Source organism: Pteropus vampyrus, unplaced genomic scaffold (genome assembly GCF_000151845.1).
Source record: "Pteropus vampyrus isolate Shadow unplaced genomic scaffold, Pvam_2.0 Scaffold141, whole genome shotgun sequence".
Classification (NCBI taxonomy): domain Eukaryota; kingdom Metazoa; phylum Chordata; class Mammalia; order Chiroptera; family Pteropodidae; genus Pteropus; species Pteropus vampyrus.
Window position 1 is genome coordinate 4370699 of NW_011888922.1, and position 22513 is coordinate 4393211.

A 22513-nucleotide genomic window follows, 5' to 3' on the forward strand; every position below is an offset into this window, starting at 1 on the left:
TCTAGCCTCCCTCCCTCCCTGAGCTGCCCTGGCCAGGATTGGCCTTAGCTTGACCCAAGCAGTAAAGGTGCCCTCATTGTACAGGGGAGACTCAGGGAGGGGCAGGCACTCACCCAAGTTCATCCAGAGAAGCCAAGACAAAGCCAGGAGTTGCTGGGGGTTTCCTGACTTCTAGTGTAAGGGCCATTCCCCCTTCTATCCCTCTACTCCGCATTCTTGGGCCTCGGCTGCCTGACTCCAGAGGGCTCCATCCATTAATTGTTTCCATCCCGTTTCCCTGTGCTAATCACTACAGTGTAATCTGTACCCATCCTCTATCTCTAAGTATCTGCAGCCTGTCCCTAGAACAGGTAGAAAATTCCTGGAGGGCAGGTCTATGCCTTCCACTTAGATAGGGATACCCGAAGGGAAACTCCAGGGTCCATCACTAGCTCAGAAGCGTGTCTCCTCCATGAGACGGGGTCTTCCCTTAGTTTAGCACAATGTCTCCCTCATCAGACAAACCAGGACCTCTCTCAGCTCAGAGACTATGTCTCTTATCAGACAGGGGCCTGCTGCAGCTCAGAGGCCAGGTACCCTCCCTTAGATGGGGCTGGTCACTCCTCAGTTTAAAGACTGTATTACTTCCACGTATCGGGGACCTTCTTTAACTCAAGGACAATGTCTTCTCCGTCAGACAGTGGTCCCCTCCAGCACAGAGGCCAGGTCCTCCATCAGACAAGGCATTTTCTCCCTCCATTCAGAGATTTTGTGTCCTCCATTAGACAAGGACCAACACCCCACCCCTAACACAGACTGTGTCTCTCCCCTCAGCCAGGGCCTCTCCCAGCTCAGGATCTATGTCTCCACTATCAGGCAAGAGCCTTCCTTAGCTCAGGGGCTCTCTTCCCCCAAGAGATTAGGGCTCCTCCAGCTGAAGGACTGTAATTCCTCCTTCCTCTGCTTCTCTCATGGTCTCAGGTGGTCAAGGCCAAACCTCAGGGTCAGAGTGGTCCCTCTGGAGCTCAGCAGAAAGCCCAGCAGCCAAGTGGGCTGACTGGCCACAGGATTTGTGGCCAGCTCTGCCTCGGTTTCCTCTAAGCTCATGTAGAAGTCGAAACTACCAGAGACAATCTGGCCCAGGACACCGGCTCCAGGATTTAATTTCAGCGACTGGCTCCAGCTTTCCTCTGGGTAGGAGCCAAAGCAATGATTAATAAGCTCTTCCATGGAGCAGTGTGCCAGGGCTGTCCAGCAGCTAGGGGTGACCTGAGGTTAAAGAGTTCAAGCCTGTGACTCTAGGCCCAGCCACGTAGAGTCCAGGCCCCCTTTCCCTGGGGATGCTGGAGAACTAGGGGCTAGATTACTGGTATCCCAACATACTGTCTTAGGAAACGCTTCCCCCAAATTGGGCCTAATTAACTTTCGGTTGCAAAAGTCCTCAGTGGGAGCATGAAACAAACCCTGCGGTCATCACAGGCAGCTTAATTTCTGTCTCGGGGCATGGTCAGAATAATAACAACAGCAGTGATAACTGAAATAATAATTGTCCCTTATATAAGTACAGTTTTGTTTTGTTATAAGTACAGTTTTGTTTTGTTTTCTAATAATATACCAAGGACTTTCCATTCATCATCCCATTTGATTTTCCCTGTAGTCCTTGAGAGGCAGAGCAAGGTCTGTACCTAATCTTTCAAGTGAGAAAACTCAGTTTAGGGAAAGAAAGTAGCTTCCACAAAACTGTACACTGGTCAGTGTTGGGAACTGGCCTCTAATCCAGTCTCTGACTTGCTATTCAGGGCTCTGCAAGAGCCCGGCTCACAGTAGGCACTTGATCGATGATTATGCAATCAGATTCTTTAGAAAGGACAGCCTGGTCACAACATGGACCTGGTTACTGATCGCATAGCAGAGAGACATGGATCTTAGATCATTGAGTCTACCACCCACAGCCCAGATGGAGAAACTGAGGCTCCAAGAGGAGCAAGCCTCTGTACTTCAGCCCAGAGCTCCCTCTACCCATGCCATAGCCTGGGGAATTTAATAAATATTTCCTGAGAGCCTCCTGTTTGTGGGCACAGTGGTAGGTGGGAGGAGAAGGGTCATAGACGAGCCAGCACAATCCTTGGCCTTCAGGGGCTCACTACTTGGGGGAAGGACTGGACAAGTGTGTAGCACAGATCTGAGTTGATATAGAAGCCCTGAGGGTTTGGAGAGCTGAGAAGAGGGAGAGCCAGATTAGCTGGGGGTAGGGGAGGAGTGGTACTTGATTTTGAGCTAGAGAGACAGAGAAGATTTTGATAGGTAATAATAAAAAGTGATGATCCAGGCAGAGGGGATGGTATGAGCAAAGACTTACACGGAGTGTATGTTGCTCATGAGGGGCCTGTAGGTTTGGAAGATGAATCAAGAAAGGCAGGAAAGGGCTAGATCCTGTGCAATCTCAAATGCTTCCCCATAGCCTGGCCTGAGCTCACCTACCTTTGATAAACTGGATCACGGTCAGGTCTGGTGCAACCCGGGCTAGGCCGTCCTTCTTCTCTGGGAACTCCCTGGGGCTCTGCTCAGAGGGGGAGTCCTTTTTCTGAGAAAACACACAGCCAAGGGCAGTCAGCTGGATGCCAGACATTCTGTTCAGACATGCTTGTGTGATGGGGAAGGGAGCTCTGGGAGAGGAGAGGGTGGGGTTTGTCACCTTCTCAGGAGCAACAGGGGCCACCAGAGTTCCATTCGATCTTGTCCCTATAAGTACTTAACAAGTGGTTTGGAAAGAACGAATGAAATTCCAGTGACTAAACTTTGTCATCACCATCATTAGCATGACAATAATCACCAACATTATCATGAAAATTACTACCGTAACCACCATTGTCATCACTATTCTCATCACTTTAAATATCACCTCATTCAAATCACCAATATTTTCATGAATAAATGATCAACTTTGCCTGACTAGTGTCCTTCCACCTGCCTGAGGATGGCCTACATGCAACTCTTGAAGGAGAGGTCTTTTATCCTGAGAAAAAGACTTCTGGGACACAATCACAGGAGGAAGGAGGATGGAAATAATGATGAATAATGGCTAATGCTTGCTAGGCACTTACTACAACCTCAGTACTGTTTTAATGACTAACCAGTGCATTAACTAATTGAAACCTCACAGCAAACTTCTGAAGTAGGTACCATGATAATCTCTGGTTTTTTAGGGGATAAAACTGAGACATAGAAAGATGAAATAACTTGCGTGATCACACAACTAGTAAGCGGTCTGGCTATGATTTGAATCTAGACAGCTTGACTCCAGAGCCTGTATTCACTTGGCTGGTTCACCCTAAGTGGGGAACCAAGGTCACTGAGTGCTGGGTGTTCTACCTGCCTTGCTCTAATAAGACGCTTTCACACAGATACTATTACTGTGCATGTTTTTTAGATGAGGACACTATATCTTGGAAGTTGCTACTGGCACAAGATCATTCAAATATGTTATCTAGTGGGGTCTGATTTTACTACATTTTTTTTCTATGCAGCCTGAGACCAGAATTAGAAACAACAAGTTCCACAGAGGAAGACGGAAGCCCATCGTAAAGAGCACTTTAGGCTGCCCTGGGAGGAAGTGAGTTCCCCATAACTAGGAGCATGCAAGCAGAGGCTGGCTTCTCCCTGGTCTGGGGTGCAGTATGCCATAGGGGAGGGTGGGTTCGGCTGGAAAACTTATCTGGGGTCCTATGTTTCTGCCTCCTGTGGACAAAAAAGGGGTTCTGTAATAAAACCAATAAGTCCAGTGATGGAAAGTAACCTCATAGGGTGATCTGATCATAAATTCCTAACTGAGCAGGTCATGGTGTGTAGTCACCCCTCAGGCCTATAACTTCTTTGCCTTAAGCCAGCCCTGTCCACTGTCCTGTGTATGTAGGTTAACACACCTTTGAAATGCCCCAGTAATCCTCTTGTTTTTAGACACCCCTCCCAGAGGCATAACCACCTTCAAGAAAGCATATAACCTTGTTAACTACCCTATACCTTGCTTTCACCCACTTTCAGATTGTCTTCCTTACATTCCCTCCCTAATTCCAAATGTATAAAAGAAACCACGCAAGTGTCGTTCTTCAGAACATTCGAGATATTGCTTCTTGGCAATTGTCATCAGGTCAGCTCAGGTAAAATCTTATAAAAATTCTTTGCAGGTTTAGATGTTTCTTATGTCTACACTCTCTTCTATCCCCATGGAGCCTCCGTCTCTACAGGCCTCACCCTCTGGTCAGTGTCTAACACTTTCTTTTTCCTCTCTCATCTTTCCTGCCCCGCCCCGCCCCGCTCCCCACCCCTCCGCCGCCCCGCTCCACCCCTCTGCTGCTGCCTCCCTTAAGGAAGACTCAGGAGGCAAATACTGGAATTTCCCACACTTCGAAACCTCCATGCCCGCCCCCACCCAGGGGTGCACTGTTCTAAGCTACCTTCATCTGGTTCTCTCACTCTAGCTGGCTCCTGGCTGGCCTCACACAGCAGAGAAATTCAATTAAACATTAATTCCTGTGTATTTTTCCCCCTTGGGCTTTTCCCTTCCTCTCTTCTTTTATTTCAGCAGGCAGTGGGCTCTGGATTTCCTGACTTCAGGGGAGGTTTGTGGCAGGGCAGAGAGCAATCCTTGGCTGCAAGATTTTTCTTCCTGGCGTTTGTTTCCAAAGCCTGAGTCCATTGAGAAAATTATGCTGGGTGTTGCCAGGAGTGCGAGGAGAGAGGGAGACCTCTGAGAATGGGGGATAGGGGTCCAGTGGGGACCCAGCAGTCTGAGGGCTCCCCGAGCAGCAGGGAGCCGTATAGCCTCTGAGATTACTCAAGGAAGCGGCTCCCCTCTGAGGGCCAGGCTGCAAACTGACCTAGAGAGGCTGGGCTCCCTTGTTCTCAGCCGCTCCAAACTCCTCTGCTCTAAGCATGTTGAGGATGAACTGATGCTGATGCCTGCTGGGTGGGGGTGGGTCCTCCTTGGTGCCTGGCACCCTGTAAGACCACAGGACCTCTGCTTAACCCTGGTGGGAGAACCCTGAGAAAAGCTGAGGTTGAATTACTGTCTGATCCAGCAGGATGGGCATTAGAATAGAAGTTAAGTTGATTTTCAGAGAAAATAAAGAACTATCTATCTCACACACACTTGTGACTCAGTCAGACCTTGTTCATTATTTCTCTCCTGCTGGACTCTGAGCTCTGCAAGACAGGGACCATGTTTACCTTATTCTCTTTCAAAACTTTGCACAGGGCCTGGGGCAAAATAGCAGATATCTGATAAAGTCTATGGGAAAAAAATAGTGCAGGTGATGGCTCCAACAGGCAGTGGGTGCAGCCAACACCAGGCTCTTGGAAGAAAAATGGGAACACCTACAGGAGATACGATTGTGCTCTAAGCAAGCTCTCAGATTGCTGCTGGTTCAGAGTGGGGCAGAGGGTCTACACGGAGTACCCGGGGCCCTAGCAGAAAGTGATTCTAGATAAGCCAAGCCACTGGCTCTACATGCATGCTCCTACTCCATCCTCACTGGGACCTGAAAAGAAAGGAGACTTAAACATTCCACACTTAAGCAAACAAGCTGAGAGGTTAGGTAACTTGCTCAATATTACACAGCTAGATAGTGGCAGAACTAAGATCCAAACTCAAGCCTGTCTAATAAAATACTCAAGCTTTATCCACTAAGTTCTATGAGTCAGAGGCCTTGGATCAGGACTGAAAAATTAGGAGGCCCCTTTGTGGTATAGGGTAAAGGGACCTGAAATGCCCCCATCTGAGTCTTATTTCTCTGGGTGAGACACTGGGTCTATTATTCATTTATTCATAAGAGTTGTCCTGCCTGATGCAGCAGCCACAAGCCACACGTGGCTACTGAGCACTGGAAATATGGCTAGTCTTAGTTGGGATTTGCTGTAAATATAAAATACACATTGCACGTCAAAGACTTAGTGTGAAAAAAATGAATAATGTCTCATTATTAATGTGAATAAAAAAGGGGCTGTATCATAAATCTGACAAGTTCAAGTAACCTCACAGGGTGATCCAATCATAAATTGCTAACTGGGCAAGTCATGGTGGGCAGTCCTGCCCCAGGCCTGTAACTTCTATCATAAAAGGTTTATCTTTGCCTTAAGCCAGCCCTGTCCATCGTTTCTGTGCATCTAGGTTAACGCACTTTTGAAATGCGTCTTTTTCAAACCCCTGAGAAGAAAACCACCCTCCAGAGAGCACATCATCTTAACCATCCTGTAATCCAACTCCCCCTTGTTTTCTCTCACCTTCATGCAATCTTCCTTACGTTCTCTTTACTTTCGAATGCCGAAAAGAAACTGCAAAATTGTCATTCTCCAGAGTATCTGAGATCTTGCTTTCCAGCACTTTTGGCTCACATAAACTCATATAAAAATTCTCCACGGGTTTGGCAGTTTCTTACGTCGACATTAATTTTTTTATATTTATGATATACTAAAATGCGCATGTTTTAGATATAGTGGATATATTAGATACAACACATTTTATTTAAATATATTTAATATATCTAAAACGTATCTAGATAGGCTATAATTGAATTAAACATATTGTTAAAATTAAGTTCTTTTACTTTTGAATGTGGCTACTAGAACATTTAGAATTACCTATGTAGCTATATTAATATTTCCTTTGGACAAGCTGCCTAAAGAGAATGAGAGAATCTCCTTGTTCCTTTCTCAGTCCTAGGCAAGCTATGAGAGAGTGCTGTGGGAGGGACTTCCAAGCATGATGGAAGAGTCCTGGGCACCTGAGGAAGAGGGATGCTAGGAGTGTGGTGCTGCCCCAGAAATAGAAGTAGGAAGGGCTAGGATAGACTGATAACTTTCCTGCCTTTCTTATCACGCAGGAGCAGGCTCGCCTTTTAGACAGGCAGAATCTTGCAAGTTCCTTGCCCGGGGCTCCTTTTCCTCGTGTAAACACTAAAAACAACCCCCAATATCACCTGCGCCTGCGTGTACAACATTATATGGTCTACACTGCACTTTCACATCCGCCATGTCGATTAATTCCCAAAACAGTTTGGTACAGGGGTTATTACTACATCTATTTCACGAAAGAGGAAACTGAAGTCCTAAAAGAAGAAGTGGCATCCAGGAAGAATACTTGGCAGAGCAGGCTCTCGAAATCAGGTCCTCTAACAGCCCCTCCTCACCCCTGTCTCATGCTGTAAAAAAGAACTTGGAGATTGGAGATGGAAGGGGAGGGACAGACGGGGAGGGGCTGGGGGTTCAGGGAAGGCTTCCAGGAAGAAATGCAGTTTGGGATTTGTACAGACAGGAAGTAAGATTATTGAAACAGAGTCACAATACAGCAAAAGCGTGGTGATGGGAAGGGGCATGTTGTATATGGAAGGCAGTAAAGAAACCAACTTGGCTATGGCCAAGAGCCTCTGGGGCAGGAGCTGGAGAGTGCAGAGGGCCAGGCTAAGGCACTTGGGCTTTATCCTGTGGGCACAGGAAACACTGACTGTACCTGTGCTCTCTACAAGTTCCCACCTCTCTCTTTCCGGGATCTGTTCTGAGGACTCCTGACTAATAGCAGGCTCCACAAACAGGAAACACTGTGCCTCTGCTCAGAGCAGGTCTTGGAGTGAGACCCATCTGGCTGTGGTTTGCCCAGGTCAGCAGGCTGGGCTGACGGTGCTAGTTAGAGTTTCCTCTCTTGTGGCTATGTGCTGACAGCTGCAAGCCCACAGGACATGCGGCACTGTGTGGTCTGGTGCATGGTAGGCCCCACTATCTGCAGAGCCTCCAGTAATCCAAGAGCTGTTCTCAGATGAAGCTGAGTTACTAGAAGGCTCTGACTCAGGGCTGTGTCCCCAGCCCCACAGAGCCAGGGCTCACCCTGGCGAGTATGTGGAATTCTCTGCCAGTCCTCAGTTTCCGTCACATGTGGCCATGAAAAGCAGCCACAGGGATGGGATTATCTGCTAAACTTCCTATCCCTTATAGGAGGGAGATCGTGTTTTCTAGCAGACCTGGAAATCTGAACTTCTGTGAGGAATGCAACACACTTCTGGCTTCCTTATAATGAGATTCAGGCAATCTACCATGCCTCTCTTTGGCTTTAGCTGTCAGAAAGCTCAGAAGCAAATAAATGGTTTAATTATATCACATGAATTCATCTTTATGGTCCAGGCTTCTGTTTCTCTCTCTCTCATTTTGATACCTTTTGCTGTTAATTCTATTTTCCTGCTTCTTGGTCTTGATTGAGTGGTTCAGCACAGGTCTGACATTCACTAGCCATGTGATCAGGTTATTTTAATCCCTCTGTAAATCAGTCCCTTGGGTATAAAATAGGGGTAGTAACTGAACCTACTTCATAGGTGAGTTACAAGGATGAGATAATACATAAAGGGCTTAGAACAGTGCATGGTATGGAGTATGCAATAAATGTTAGCCTTATTTCTCTTTTACTAGTGTCATGTGTGTGTTTGTGCATGTGCCTTAAACCTTTTCCAGAATATAGTGGAAGTAGGATATAGAAAAGCATATAAAAAGAAAATTAGAAAAAAGGTAAATTTTCTGCTATTTTTCCTCTTAAGAGATGGTCTGATCAGAGAAAGATACTAAAAACAAGTGTTCCTGGTTATCGAACTTGCGTGTCAGCCATTAAACCACCCACATCACCACTTTGCTTTGTTTCATTCTTACAAAAAATCCGAGACATAGATTTTATGGCTATACCCACTTTACAGATTTCAGAATTAGTACGAGGTAGAGCCAGAATTCATGCCCAGGCCGGTATGGTGCAGACACCATGTGTCTAACCTCTGCCACTACTGGCCTCCTTCCTGCCACTGCAGGATGATCTGCCTCAGACACTGAGGGGAGTCTCACCTGATGCCTCTTGAGCCACATCGGCTACCAGTCACCTTTCTTCTTTAGCCTCAGTCTCCTCCTCTGTCAAATGGGGAGACTGGAATAGATTGGTGTTTTTATGACTGGTTTTTAGCAATAGAACCCTTTTCCCAATTGAAATAAAAACACATAAAAGTAGAACGTGTCTGATTAACGTGTGTGTGTGTGTGTGTGTGTGTGTGTGTGTGTGTGTGTAGGGGCATACAAGGCCCATAGCCCTACTGGAGGACAGCTCTCCTCAGTCCTCAGTCTTCCTATGGTGGTACTCAGGATTCTGTGGGTACATTTTGAAAACCACTGAAGCAGTTTACCCCAAAGAGCCCTTCAACCCTAAAGTTTGAGGAAGCTCTGATCTGCACCAGGCTGGGGAGGGGGAGCCTTTACTCAGCCCTTTGGGACCAAGACCTGGACTGTACAGACTGGTACAGGAGGAGATGGTGCTTGCCAAGCTCTGGGAACGAACTTGACCCTCTAGACTTAGAAGTGGGGTAAGGGTAGAGTCACAAGGCCTAGAGTACCAGAAACGGGAAGGACACAAGAGGGCTCCTAGGCCAGTTGGGGGGGATCTGGAGGGAGCAGCATCAGGCTCAAGGAAGTCCCAAGTCACCTTGGACTTCACAGGGGCTACAGAGGAAGCAGAAACTCCCAGGGGAACAGGGGCCTTCTGGCTGGGCAGACCTCAATGAACCAATCCTAAGTCCTGGGCTCTAAAGGCCTTTGCCACTGCCCACTCCTGTCCCCATCCCTGATCATTCTCCCTAAGAAGCACATCGAGTTTAATGACTGGGAGACAATGGATTTCATAGACTCTTTTGCCAAAATTCTAGCCATTTAGAAATGTGAATTTTGGAAATCACAGACCATTTGAGGCATAGAATCTTAGAATAATAGAGCACAAGTACCTGAGAATCTTCAACTACTAGAAATACAGAACTTTAAACCCATAGAATCTTAGAATCCCAGACTCTGAGAGGTACCCCAGGATAACAGACATGGAGACTCCCAGGGAATGTGAAGGAAAGGCAACAGAGGCAAGTGGTGCTTAGAGGCTGAGCAGGGGCAGGGAATCTCAATAGTGAAAGCCCTTCCCAGCCCCTGGCTAGTCTTGGGGACAGGTGCTCGGAAAGACCTGAAGGTACGGAGGGCACAGGAAGGTTGATGGCTGAATGGGGCCCTACCACCACAGGGACAGGTGAGGCCAGATGACCTGCTAGAGAACCCCTAAGAAACCATCCTTACTCCACAGGGTCTGCAGAGCTATCTGCCAGGAGTCCTGGGGCTTGACAGACCCTAGAGACTGGCTAATTGTTGACTGAAGCCCAGAGAGAGGCAAGACCTGCCCTGGTTCACTCCTAGGAGGATGTCTAGGTAGCCACCTGAGCTCTAAGGTTATAGATACACGGACAGAGCTAAAGGCAAGAAAGCAGGGCTCCTGCCTCCTCCCACGCCCTATATAGCTTCCCCCACCCGCCATCTCCTAGTGTTCTCTGTGGAAACTGGTAATGTTCTCCTCTGTTCTAGGCAGAGAATTCTAAGCAGTGGTCATGAGAGAAAACTGAGCTGTCATTCACATGCCCTGTCTGTCTGTACCTGGCCTTCCTTTACTACCTGAGAGCTCCTTGGGGAGCTCTAGGATGCACTCCTCTGTTCCCCCGTGAATGTGTTCATGTACTGCTCCAGGGACAGGGAGCCATTTAGAGGAGACATCACTGAACCTAACAGACCTTGTCCAATCATCTGCCCGTTGTACAGACAGGGACACTAAGGCCAGAGACCTTCTCTGGGTCACACAATCTTTATATTACAAACCATCTCCTGGATACCATTAAACACTGCATTTACTTCTAGGAGGGTATTTAGGGGACCCTTGAGCCTGGGAGGAGATGTTGAAAGGAATTCGAAAAGTAGCCTCCCCCTGTTTGTTCCCAACTGCAGAGGATACGCATACCATGTCTGAGAACCTGGACTTTCTGGCAGCCAGTTCTGCCTAATTGGACCCTTCTTCCTGGTCCATCCACGTCCCCATCAGTGGCCTGAGTGGGCTGGGCCAGCCCGAGTAACTGCAAGCAGACACTGCCAAGGCAGCCTCAGGAGGTGAGGGAACAATTCCTCCCACATCAATATTTATTGCCTGAGAGCTGCTGGAAGCAGATCATCATGTTCTCAGCCTTCGGTTCTTTTTTAAGAACCTCTCACCCCCTTCCCTCCCTCACTCCCCATCACCAATGTGCTGACAGAATGAATACAGACAGCCAGACAGGTTCACAGCTGGGGAACCAGGGTTTTAAGGCATTACAGAGACACAGCACTTAAAATCTGAATCTGCATCACAGCAGCTTCGTCTCAAGGAATCACGCATTCTCAGAATCTGAAGCACGCAAAAGAGGCTCCAGGAATCTAATATCAGCATCTTACACAACAGAACAGGAGACGGAAGTGACTTGCTCAAGGCCACACGACCAACAAACATGTGACTGAGACCAGCAGAGACAAGTTTCTTCCACCCCATGGCCCAAGTGGCCGTTCTTTCTGTTCACATTTAAGACTCAACTTGGAGATTACCCATAACCCACAACCCGGGCTTTCCCTTTCATTATTACCCCCATTCCTAAGAACTCTTCCCCAAATTCTAGGAAGACTAACTCATTCAAATTTTGGCCTGAGCTAGGCAAAACCAGGAAGGACCATCTGTGGTTCCAAGCTTTCCTCTTCCCCTAAAACTGGTCCCTCTCCAGCGCCTGCCTTCCCCTGCCTCTGAGCCAGCATCGGCCCAGCTCTTCACTGTCTCTGGGATGTTCCCATAGCAGAGCAGCACACAGGTCTGTGCAGTGTCCCTCTTGGGTGGCTTCTGGACACATCCCCATACCCCACCTCACTGCCAATGCACTGGTTCCTGCCTGGACCAATGCCATAGCTGTCGCATTGGACTCCCTGCCCCCAGCCACCCTTTGCACTCCTCTGTCCCTTGTAATCCTTTCTCTGTCTAGTATCTGGTGATAAAGCCATGGGACCCACTGTTTACCCTCCTTCCAGGGTCACCCACTGCTCTTAAAGCTAGCAGGCAAGGCTTTTCCTCTTCCCCTCTGGCTGTTCCAACATCATTTTTCTTTGGTTCTCCAAAGAAACCAGGGGGTCGGGTGGGGTGGCGAGGTTCATAGAGCAGCCGGGTCTAGTCAGACAGACCTGGGCTCAAGTTCCAGCTTTTCTAGGCAGAGATCTTTTCAGCCCTTCCTCCTAGGCCCAAATTTTCTTGCTCTAAGAAGGAGGCCCTATCATATATTACAGCAAATATATTCAAATGCGCTGACCTGTCACATTAGATGGAATTATTCTTGCTGCAAAATATTCAACAGGATTTTTATAAATTGTCCCTTTGAAATTAGACTTAGCAACAACTAACTTAATTTATGATTATGATTTCTCAACAATTACTTCCCTGTGAAAATATATACAGATCTCTGACCCCAGCTCCTGACAGAGAGCCCCTAAAACACTTATAAATGGGTGTGCCAGGAGAATCTTTTGTTCTAATATTTAGTCTTTGACCTTGGTTCCTGACACAGAGCTGCTAAGATCTTTGGAATTTCCTAAGTGATAGCAGCATCTTTTGTTTTAAATAGGAGACTTTGGTGGACTCCTAGATGAGAGCTGGTCACCAGATAGACCAAGCCATGATTAGAAGCTTGGAATTTTCAGCCCTATCCCCATTCTCCAGAGAGGGGAGAGGAGCTGGGAATGGAGTTAATAACTGATCATACCTGTGTGATGAAGCCTCTATAAAAATCCCAATAGTATGGGGTTCGGGGAATTTCCACATCAGTGAACACATCCATGTGCCGGTGGTTTATGCACCCCAACTCCACGGTGACAGAAGCTCCTGCTCTCTGGGCCTCCCAGACCTCACCTTATGTATCTCTTCATCTAGTTGTTCATCTGTATCCTTTATCATATCCTTTATTATGCAGTAAACTGGTAAGCGTGTTTCCCTGAGTTCTGTGAGCTGCTCTAGAAAATAATGGAATTTTCCCCACAAGGAGGGCAGTGTGGAAACCATAGACTTGTAGCCAAGTTGGGCAGATGTTATGGGTAACCTGGGGATCTACTACTTGTGATTAGTGTCTGAAGCAGGGGCAGTCTCATGGGATTCTGACACTATCACTGTGTACACAGTGTCAGAATGGAGTTAAACTATAAGACACCCAGTGGGTGTCACAGAGAATTGGTCAATGTGGGAATAACCACACACCTATAAACATAGAAGCGCTATGTGTATGAGTAAAGAGGAAACACATAGGTGCTTTTTCTTTATATTCCCATACTTGAGAAAAGAGAAAATCTAATGCACAAGTTTTCAGAATGTAATAAAATGTATATGAATTAATGACATTGACATTAGTGACATAATTGAGCATTTATAAATCATTTCTATTTTGTCATTTTCTTTTGTATTTTGGAAGCATTTTATTGTTCTTCAGGCCTTATGTTTTTGTGAGTCCCTGGGAAACGTGGAGGCTCCCAGTCTGGAATCACCTCTCCTGCCCAGGGCCTCACAGGGTCCTGTCTTCTCTTACCACTTGGCGTATCCTTGCACCCGCTGGGCCTCAGTATCTTTCTCTGAGGAAAAACCTGCCCCATAAGCCAAGCAGGGGGATTCAGTTGAGATATCCCTGGAACAACTTACGGTTGTTACTTATCCTGACTAAGCTGTGCCTGTTTTAAGAGTAGAGACCATGTTCTGAGCTCCAGTGTCCACCCTGATGCCTGGCCCAGGGGAGGCATTTAATACATGTTTGTCTCCTCACTGTCCCTGAACAGGTAAGATTCATTTCTATAGCCAAATCTTCTGCCCAGACTGTTTCCACAGCTAGAATGCCCCTCCCTCTCTTTTCAACCTTTCCACACATCCTTTAAAGTCCATCTCAAAACCTTCCTCTTCAGAGAACTCTTCCCAGACCTCCCACGCACCCACCACTTCCTCCCAGTTTCCTAACATTGCTATAGCATGTTCAGAATTTTCAAAAAACTTTTAAGTGACAAGCAGAGAGGCAGTAGTATAGTGGTTAAAGCGAGGGGCAGGGGCTCAGACAAGCTTGGATTCTCATCCCAGGGCTGTCCTCGCTAGCCTTGTGATCTTGGGCTGGTCATTTCCATCTCTGGCTCTTGATTCCCTCAGCTGTGGGAGGGGCAGGAAATACTGTGCAGGGCTGTTGCGGGGGATGCAGTGGATCCTGACAGGGATGGCTTAGTAAGCTATGAAGCACAGTGCTCAGGAGGGAAGAAATTTAATGTTACAAAGGAGGACAAGTGAGTGGGGGCTGAAGCCTGGACTAGGGTTGGGACATGGAGAAAGCTTACTTTGCTGATAATTGCCAAGACTCTTCGCCGGAAGTGAAGCTCATTCTTCTCCTTGGGCATTTTTCTAGGGAAGAAGAAGTAGGGGGTGGCAGCCAAGGCCATGGCGCCAGCAGAGATGAGGAAGCCCAGCCACCAGGCACCCACCCATCGGGGGTCCTTCGAGGTCAGGCTGATACCACCTGAAAGAGAAGACCATGGTGATATTAGGATCAGGATGGGCCATTACTTCTTGGCCACCACCCTGAGGCTGGCTTCTGAGGGAGTCAGGAGACCTGAGTTATGGTTCTGGCTCTGCCGGTTATGTCCTGCATGACTTTGGGCAAGTACTTGACCCTTTGTGTGCCTTGGTTTTTTTTCAGCAACTAAGGCAATGTGCGCAGTAGTCAAGGTCATAAACTTTGGAAATGGACAGCTCGGTCTGAATTTCATTACTAACATAACTTTGGACAAGTTACTTAACTTCTCTGTGTCACAGTTTCTTCCTCTGTAAGGAAAATAGTAGTAGTACCTACATCAGAGAGCTGCGAGAATCATAGAAACGAATACATGTAAAAAGCACTTAGAATAGTACTGGCACATAGTATGTTCTATGGAGATGTTTGCTCTTCTTCATTTTACTGTTACTATGGTGATTATTATTATTAAATTGATGGTTAAGACCACTCTTGTGGCTCTCAGACCTGCAGGATGATTAAAATCACCAGGGGAGCTTATCAAAAATACCCAGTTACCCAAGACCAATGTGGAACTAACACAGGGTGGGGTAGGAAGGTTACCAAGGAGTCTGTACCTTTAACAAGTTCTACAGGTGATTTTGATCCCCCACCAGGTATAATTAAGACTAGATTATCCTAGATGTACCTGCTGGCTGTAGTGCCCCCATCTCCCTCTTGACCCCAAGGCTCTGTTGGGTACCTCCTCCTTCAATCACCACAGTACCCAGAAACACTTTGTAACTATACAGATGCATGATGACGGCAGCCCCGTGAGTCAGACTGGTTCCCAGGAACTTGATCCTGAACTCCTCCTGAGCAGGGGCCAGAGTATGCAGTCGATTCCCTCCTCCACTTAATATTCCCCTGCTTCTTGTGCCATGCTAGGGAGCTCACACATGTATCTTCTCAACTCCTCTCCTCCTCACTTACCAGTCTGTGCCTGTAGCAGACATGATCCGCCTACCCCATGAAATCTCCCTACCCCATGAAATACCCTAGAGAGAAAGGACTAGGTCCACGAGAGCGTCATGTCTGCCTGTGGAGGTGCCACTTCTTACATAATGACAACAGAGCCAGAAAACATACCTCCTTGCTCTGAGCTGGGGTATGTCTGGGAAACCTAGAGAAGCTCTGACTCCCAGGACTTGTCCTTCAAGTGGACGGGAGCTGCAAGCATAGCTCACACTTGGTTCCTGGGCCCAGGTTTCTAGGAGGGGTGGGGAGGTGGGGCTGCCCTAGCACTCTTGTTCAGAGCTTCCTAGATCTGTCCTGGCCTCAAGGCACCCTTGGCAAAAGCCGGAGAATAAGAAGCAGAAGTAGCATGTCTATTCATCTATAGGTGTATCACCTGAAGCTTCCAGGGCCCTCTGGAAAATCTCCATGTGAAGGATGGAACTTCAGAGCAGCAGAAAGCAGAAGGCATAGTTGGGGCAAAGCCACTTGGTATGACAAGCAGGCAGCTGAGATGCCATAGAGACCTATTCTAAAAGGAATCCTCTCTCACTCCCTGCAGGGTGCCAGGGTGCCAGGACCCCCCCAAAACTCCTCCCTCCTGGCTGCCTTCATACCAAGCTTTCATCCCACTCCTTGGCCCACTTTGATACTATCTGAGTCAGAGACCACCGTGCCCCAAATAGTGCCCTCAGCACATGTTCCCAGACTCTGAGAGGGTCAGGAATAGAGGAGTCCTCAGGGGTCACCCAGGAAATTTGCCATCAGAGAGAGGCCAAAGGGAACCGAGTCGTGCTCCAAAAGTTCTCTCTCACTGTCCTCTGTGTTTCACCTGGGTCTTGTTCCCCCTAAAGATGGGAGCCCCCTGCAAGCCAAGAGGCCTGTGCCCCTGTCTGCCAATAGCATATCTGAGCATGGGGCTAAGTACCTGGGGGACTCAGGGATGGAACAAGGTGAAGACTCATAATAATAGCAGGGATGACAACCACAGCTCCTCATCAGATGGCATTTTACAGCTTATCTCCATCATCTCACTGGATTCTGGTTGTGGCTTTGGGAGGTGGACAGGACAAAGATGATCTCAAAGATGAAAAGGCTGAAGCTCAAGAGAAGTTAAGAGTCATGTCCAAAGTCAGTGGAATTGCTGAGAGTTGAACCTGGGCCCCCTGACTCAGTGTCTCCTATGACACCAGCAGTCAGTTAGCTAGTGTCTGTGTGCCCTGGGGTCACCTGTGTACTCTTGGGGCTCACCTTCTGGCATTCGGTCAATGTCCACATAAAGGCGCAGGATGAAGCCACCCAGTCCATAGGCCATGCCTGGCCCCATCATTGTCACGGCAAACAGGATCCCTGTAACACAAAGCCTAGGTTAGGTCACCTTAGCTTCTCTCTGCAGGTTGGTGCCTATCCAATGGACAAGAGCAGCCTGTCTTCCTTAGTTGGGCCCAGACAACCTTCCAGGACTGCTCTGGACCTTTACTGGCCACATGGGACAGAGGTCATGGACTCATGCCCAGCCACCCCCTCACTCAGGGCCTCCTATCCTCCCACCTGAACCTGGCTCCCTCCTCAGAGCCTGAAGGGTGGGACCAGTCCTCACCAAGGTAGAGGGGTGAGTTGCTGTCGTGGGCAAAGTCATCGATATAGGAGATGCCAAAGGGCTGGATGGGCACACCGCCCACCCCGAGCAGAGTCTGTGCTGTGAACATTATCCCCACCAAGGCCAGATGCTGGGCCTCCGTGTAGCTTGAGCAGCTGCTGTTGGAGAGGGCTGAGGCCAGGACCGAGGTCGTGGGCAGGCACAGGGAAGCCTTGAAATCCTGTGGCGTGTCCACTGAGAGATGATAAAAAATATTATGTCAATAGCTAAAACTTTTACATAACACTTCTTGGATCCAAGATACTGTTCTAAGTGTGTGTATTTAAATCATTTGACCCCCCGACAAGAAACCTAGGGGATGGGTGCTCTCATTACTCTTACTTCACAGATGAGGAGAATGATGGTCAGGAAGCAACTAGCAAGGGTAGAGCCAGGATTGGAATCCAAGCAGTTTGGCTTTGAGTCCATGCCCTTAAACCGCCCTATGCCACCTTTCTGAGCAGAGGTGTGTAGAAATGCCATGGCAACATGGCAATGTTGGCTTTTGGGTGGGGTGGGGCTGTCAAAGGAGGTTGAGTTTGAACTGAGTCAAGAACAAACAAGATTTTCCAGAAAAAGAAGGTAGGGAGGGTTGTTCCAGGGAGAGGTCACAGTACATGCAAACCCAGGGGCTTGAGAAGTTTAGCACGACTGGCCCACACAGTGTGAGGGACCAGGGCTAAAGGCAGGGCAGGGCAGGGCAGGGCAGGGCAGGTTGTGGAGGGCTGTAGTGCCCCCAGCCTTCATTCTGAGCAGGGCTCAGTGTCAGCTTGGGACACAGATGCAGAGTGCAGTAAAGGGGCATTTCTTAATTTAGTACCAGACATTTGTTCCCTGTAGTTCACCAGTATTTGGTGAGCAGACTTAAAGAGACCTTCATGCTATTATTATCCCAAGTGTAGGTCTAGAGGTGGCCTTCTCTCTGTAGCCTGCCCAGGCCTTTCCAGGAGAAAAAGTTGGGTGAACCAAGGTCAAGGACCCAGGCCTTCAACTGAGGCTGCCTGGGTTGAAGACTGTGAAACTTTTCAGCTTCTCTGGGCCTGAGTTTCCTCATCTCTCAAAAGAGTCTCCTAGAATGGAAGTTCTATAAAAACATGGAATTCAGAAACACAAGAATTCAGTAGTTCAGTGCAGGAGTTCCAGGTCCAGGCCACCTAGGTGTGCGTGCCATAATTCCACTAGCCGTGGACCTTAGGAAAGTCCTTCCTTCTCTGGACCTCGGTTCCCTCACTTGTAAAGTGGGATCACGATAACACCGGCTCGTAGGGTTGTAAACATGAAGAGTGGTGAGTGGTGGGTGGATGGATGGATGAGGGGTGGTAGACGGATGGGTAAATGGGTGGATGAGAGAAGGAAGGAATGAAGCAAATGCTCAGTCTGCTTGGGTCATTCTTAAGGGACAGGTATCCATCTGTCAAGTAGGCTGAAAAAGGGCTACATTATCTCTGTTTAAAATCTTTTCATTTTTTAATTTGTTTATTCACTCATTCATTCTTTTTTTCATTACCTTCTTGGCTTCTTATAAGGATTAAATGCATTAATACACATAAAGTGCTTAGAACTGTGTCTGGTGCATAGTAAGTGGTATAAGTTACTGTTATTATTCCACACACATTCCCTGAGGACCTACTACTGCCAGGTCCCAAAGTAGACCGTGTTGTAAATTCACCCCCACCTCAAGAAAAGCAGTGACATACAAGCAAGCCCTCACTAAGACTGCCCCAGAGAGCCTCACCCTCCTGTCCCACTCCCTAGGACCACCTGACGAACCCACCCAGGCTGGGACTGAGGAGGCATTGGAGGTGGAGAGGGGACGACCAGCAGATGCCCTGGGCGGCTGGGCCCATCCTGATCGATGAAGGCCTGGGGATGGGCCCCAATAATGCTGCTCCTACGTCCACTTCTCGCTCTTACCGGGGCTGGTGCGGTCGTAGTGGTATGGCTCCGAGATGAAGTGTGGGAGACTCATGAGCAGGGCCCCCAGGGCCACCAGGATAGCCCCACAGCCAATCAGTCGGGGGCGGTGTACACGGCTGCCGAAATAGCTCACAAACACAATCAGGGCTGTGTTCCCTACCTGCAAAAGGATGAAGGGACCCATTAAAGTGGAACAGAGCCCAGAGCCGGAGGCCTGCACCATCCGTGCCTCTATTGCCAACCTAAGTGTTCTCATCTGTATAATGGACCAGCTGGCTGAATAAGAATCATCTGGGTCCCTCTTATAAATTTAGATTCTAGGTCTTCCTGGGAAGGGCCCCACTGCCCTATTAAGGGAGAGAATGAGAGCAGATAAGGCTAGAAATTCAATTTCATTCTAGAACACGAGTTGGATCCCATATTGGAATATATGGGGGACAGTCAAAGGAAGGGGTTTTGAGTTTCTGGGACATCATAAATGAGAGAAACAAATAAAGGGAGTCTAAAGCCAGAGGACTACGGCTTGGAATTTTGAGCCTTAGAATAAAAATCCTAGGATGTGGGCGCTGGAGGAGACTTGAGAGCCTGCAAGGAAGGAGCAGGCTCTGCCATCAGAAGCTGAGGTGTGCACCCCAGTCCACTGCTTACTGGCTGCTGACTGTGGGCAAGGTCTTCAGTTCCTCTAATGGGGGAGTGGGATAGTGTCAACGGAGGGTTGGTGGGAGGACTGACCCTGGGAAGGACAGCCACTCTCCATTTTATAGATGGGACACAGGCCCAGAGACAGAGAGTGACTTGCCCAAGGTCTCAAAGCTAGGTAATGACGCTCCCTTCCCACCTCTGAAATCTGGAGGTGGGGTCTGAAGAACACTGGGGACTTTGTGTAGCTGGTAGGCCTTGGGATGAGAGGAATATGACATATCACCCAAGGGGAAGAGAATTTCACAGAAATCTGCTGGAGATGAAAAAGAAATAAAGTGTTCTCTGGACAGCAGCCTTCTCCAAACATGTGGTGGGGGAGGGGCTGCACACAGCTGGACTCCGATTTACAAATCCGCCCAAAGCAGTTTGTCTACACCTCCAAGCTTGGCCTGTGGATCTCTAGGCAACTCTGAGGGTGTTATCGCTCTCTCCCTTACCACCCCAAGGTTCCAGAGTTCTGCCTTTGATCTAATTTAAACCTCTCTCATAACTATTGAAGTGACTTCCTCTGATTGTTCCTGGGATGGGCGATAGCCAGGTGCCTGAAAAGAAAAAGAAACCAAAGGGAAAGTGGATAGATATGGAGACCCTGGCTAACTTTAAGTGCCCCGAAGGGCAGGCTTGCCAATCCTGTAACTTTACAGGGAGGGGGAGGTTGCCCCGCTAGGCCTTGTCCTAACATGACTTGTTGGTTTATTGGCCAAGACAATGCAGAAGGAGCTGACTAAGGAGGTTTGGGGGAGGGAGCTGTGATGATGATGTCTGCAGGCACTGGGAGGGGAAGGGCTCTTGTTGGGGTGGTGAGAGAGGAGGATGGGGGGCAGTGGGGGTGCCACTCTCCCTCAATGCCCACCCCTGGGGCTGGGCCAGGGCCAGTACCTCATTGAAGGCAACCAGCAGTCCTGAGGTCTGGCTAGAGAGGCCAAAGCGCTTCTCCACTGTGGAGATGGAGCTCTTGAGGTAGCCGGAGATCATGAGCTGCACCAGCTGCAGCAGGCTGTGGCACAGGAGGAAGAACTGCCGGAGGGAGGGACCACAGGGATGACAATGGGCAGAGGGACAGGGACACAGTGGTGAGATAGTCCAAGGAGGTAGTGGAGGAGGGACAGAGACAGAGTTGGGGAAAGAGGGAGAGTGAGACCACGAGAAGAACAAGGAGTAGAAAGGGGGAAACAGAGTCAGGGGAGACAGACACACAGGAGGAGAGAGAACAAGAAAGGAGGGTCGAGAACAGAAGGAGAGGGAGAGGAAGAGAGAGAGAGAGTTACTTAGTTAGTTACTGGAGTATCCACAGCTTCTCACACAGACCTAAAAACTAGAAAAGCTGTCCTGGGTACGACTCAGGGGCCTGAGGGCTACTCAAACCTACATGACTACGAGGGTCTTCATGGGGCTAAGGATGGTGGGAGCCCCCTCTGACCCTCAGCTCCAAGGCTGAGGCTAGACCTTCCTCCCTGTTCCACCACCCTCCTCTTTCTCCAGGAAGCTATCCCAGATCCTTCTCCACATCTACCCCCACTTCTGACCCATGCCCCCCACCCCCTCCTCTCCTAGAGCTCCCCTGGAAGGCCACCTGCACACACTGAATCCCCAAGCCACCCACCCTATGCTATACAAACCTAGCCTAAACATCCCTTCCTGCTTCCTAAAAAACTGGCAGAATTCCGAAGAAAAGAAAAACTAGTTTCAAAGGATTAAAAAATAGTTTATAAGCCAAAGCTTAATAACATTCACCCTGTTCTTCTGAGTCTCAGAAAAGACAATATCCCTACCCCCCAGGGTTACAGTGAGAACTCGATAAGATTATGTGAAAATAGCACTTGGTACAGGACCTGGCACCCTGGAGTTGCCAGTAGATGCTTGGATGTTGAGGGCTGCCCTTGGTGGAGCCAGAACTCCCCACACAGGTTTAGGATCAGTGTAGTTCTTCTCTTTCCCTCTGGGTAAAAGGGAGGTAGGGAGACTGGACCCCACTGCCACAGAGCAGCCCCTCTTTAATCTCTGGAAGGAGAGACTATGTATTGGGCATCTTCCATGTGCCCAAAACCAAGCTAAGTGCTTTCGTAGATCATCCCTTTGATCCTCACAGCTACCCAATCTACAGATGAGGAAACCGAGGCTCAGAAAGGCAGCACCTTGCTTGGCATTAATTACATAGCCAGTAAGTGGCAGAGCCTCCTCTGTCAGGCTTGAATGGCCCTGCCACTGCCAGGCCCCGAAAGGTACCTTGATACTGTGGAACACACTTGGCCGCAAGTTCTGAGAATCTGGTCTGACTTTGCCTCCAGGTGTGTCTTCTATGCCCATTGTGGCTTTGGTGTCCTTGTCTGACAGCTGGGCCTCCTCACCCATTGGCCCTGTGGGACAGACAGCCAGGGAGTGAGAGTAGCAGTAGAATCCCAGAGAATAGCCTTGAGCCAGGTAGCCCAAGGTATTTCAGGGGTTGGTGAGGATCTAAAAGTCAAAGCACCTTCAGCCTTCCTGAGTCCTGGGAGCTGGAAATTCTTTCCTAAAAAAGGGCGTATGCTCCTTGTGCCGACGCTGGCCACATACCAACTGGGACTACCTGTTTCACACTTCCTTATAGAGAGAAGCTGCTGACCCACCACACAACCTTAGAGCAGTGTCCCCAGTGGTGGGAATACACAGTCTCAGTTCCCCTTGGGCTTACAGCTGTGAGACATCAGTGTTCCTGGAGGCTGAGTCTGGGTCTGTCTGGCTTAGTCTAAGATCAGATGTCTGGGGCCAGGTGCAGAGTCAAGTCTTGGCCCATAGTCAGGGAATAAAGGTTTTCCTGGGGTAGTTGGGAACAGAAACCAACACCCCCACAGGGCATTGCCCTGCGTGTAATCACTGAGCTAAC

General features: G+C 48.7%; 1 protein-coding gene across 2 annotated transcripts in view; it reads right to left on the reverse strand.

Moving 5' to 3' along the window:
• SLCO2B1 (solute carrier organic anion transporter family member 2B1) overlaps positions 1–22513 on the reverse strand; it is a 48905-nt gene that overhangs the window by 14600 nt on the left and 11792 nt on the right. For both annotated transcript variants that reach the window (XM_011368420.2, XM_023535562.1), the window contains 7 exons: positions 21877–22007; positions 20530–20667; positions 18946–19108; positions 16993–17226; positions 16644–16742; positions 14227–14405; positions 2461–2563 (listed from right to left, as the gene is read on the reverse strand). In XM_011368420.2, coding sequence (XP_011366722.1) covers positions 2461–2563; positions 14227–14405; positions 16644–16742; positions 16993–17226; positions 18946–19108; positions 20530–20667; positions 21877–22007 — 1047 coding nt within the window. The remainder of the gene's footprint in view (positions 1–2460; positions 2564–14226; positions 14406–16643; positions 16743–16992; positions 17227–18945; positions 19109–20529; positions 20668–21876; positions 22008–22513) is intronic.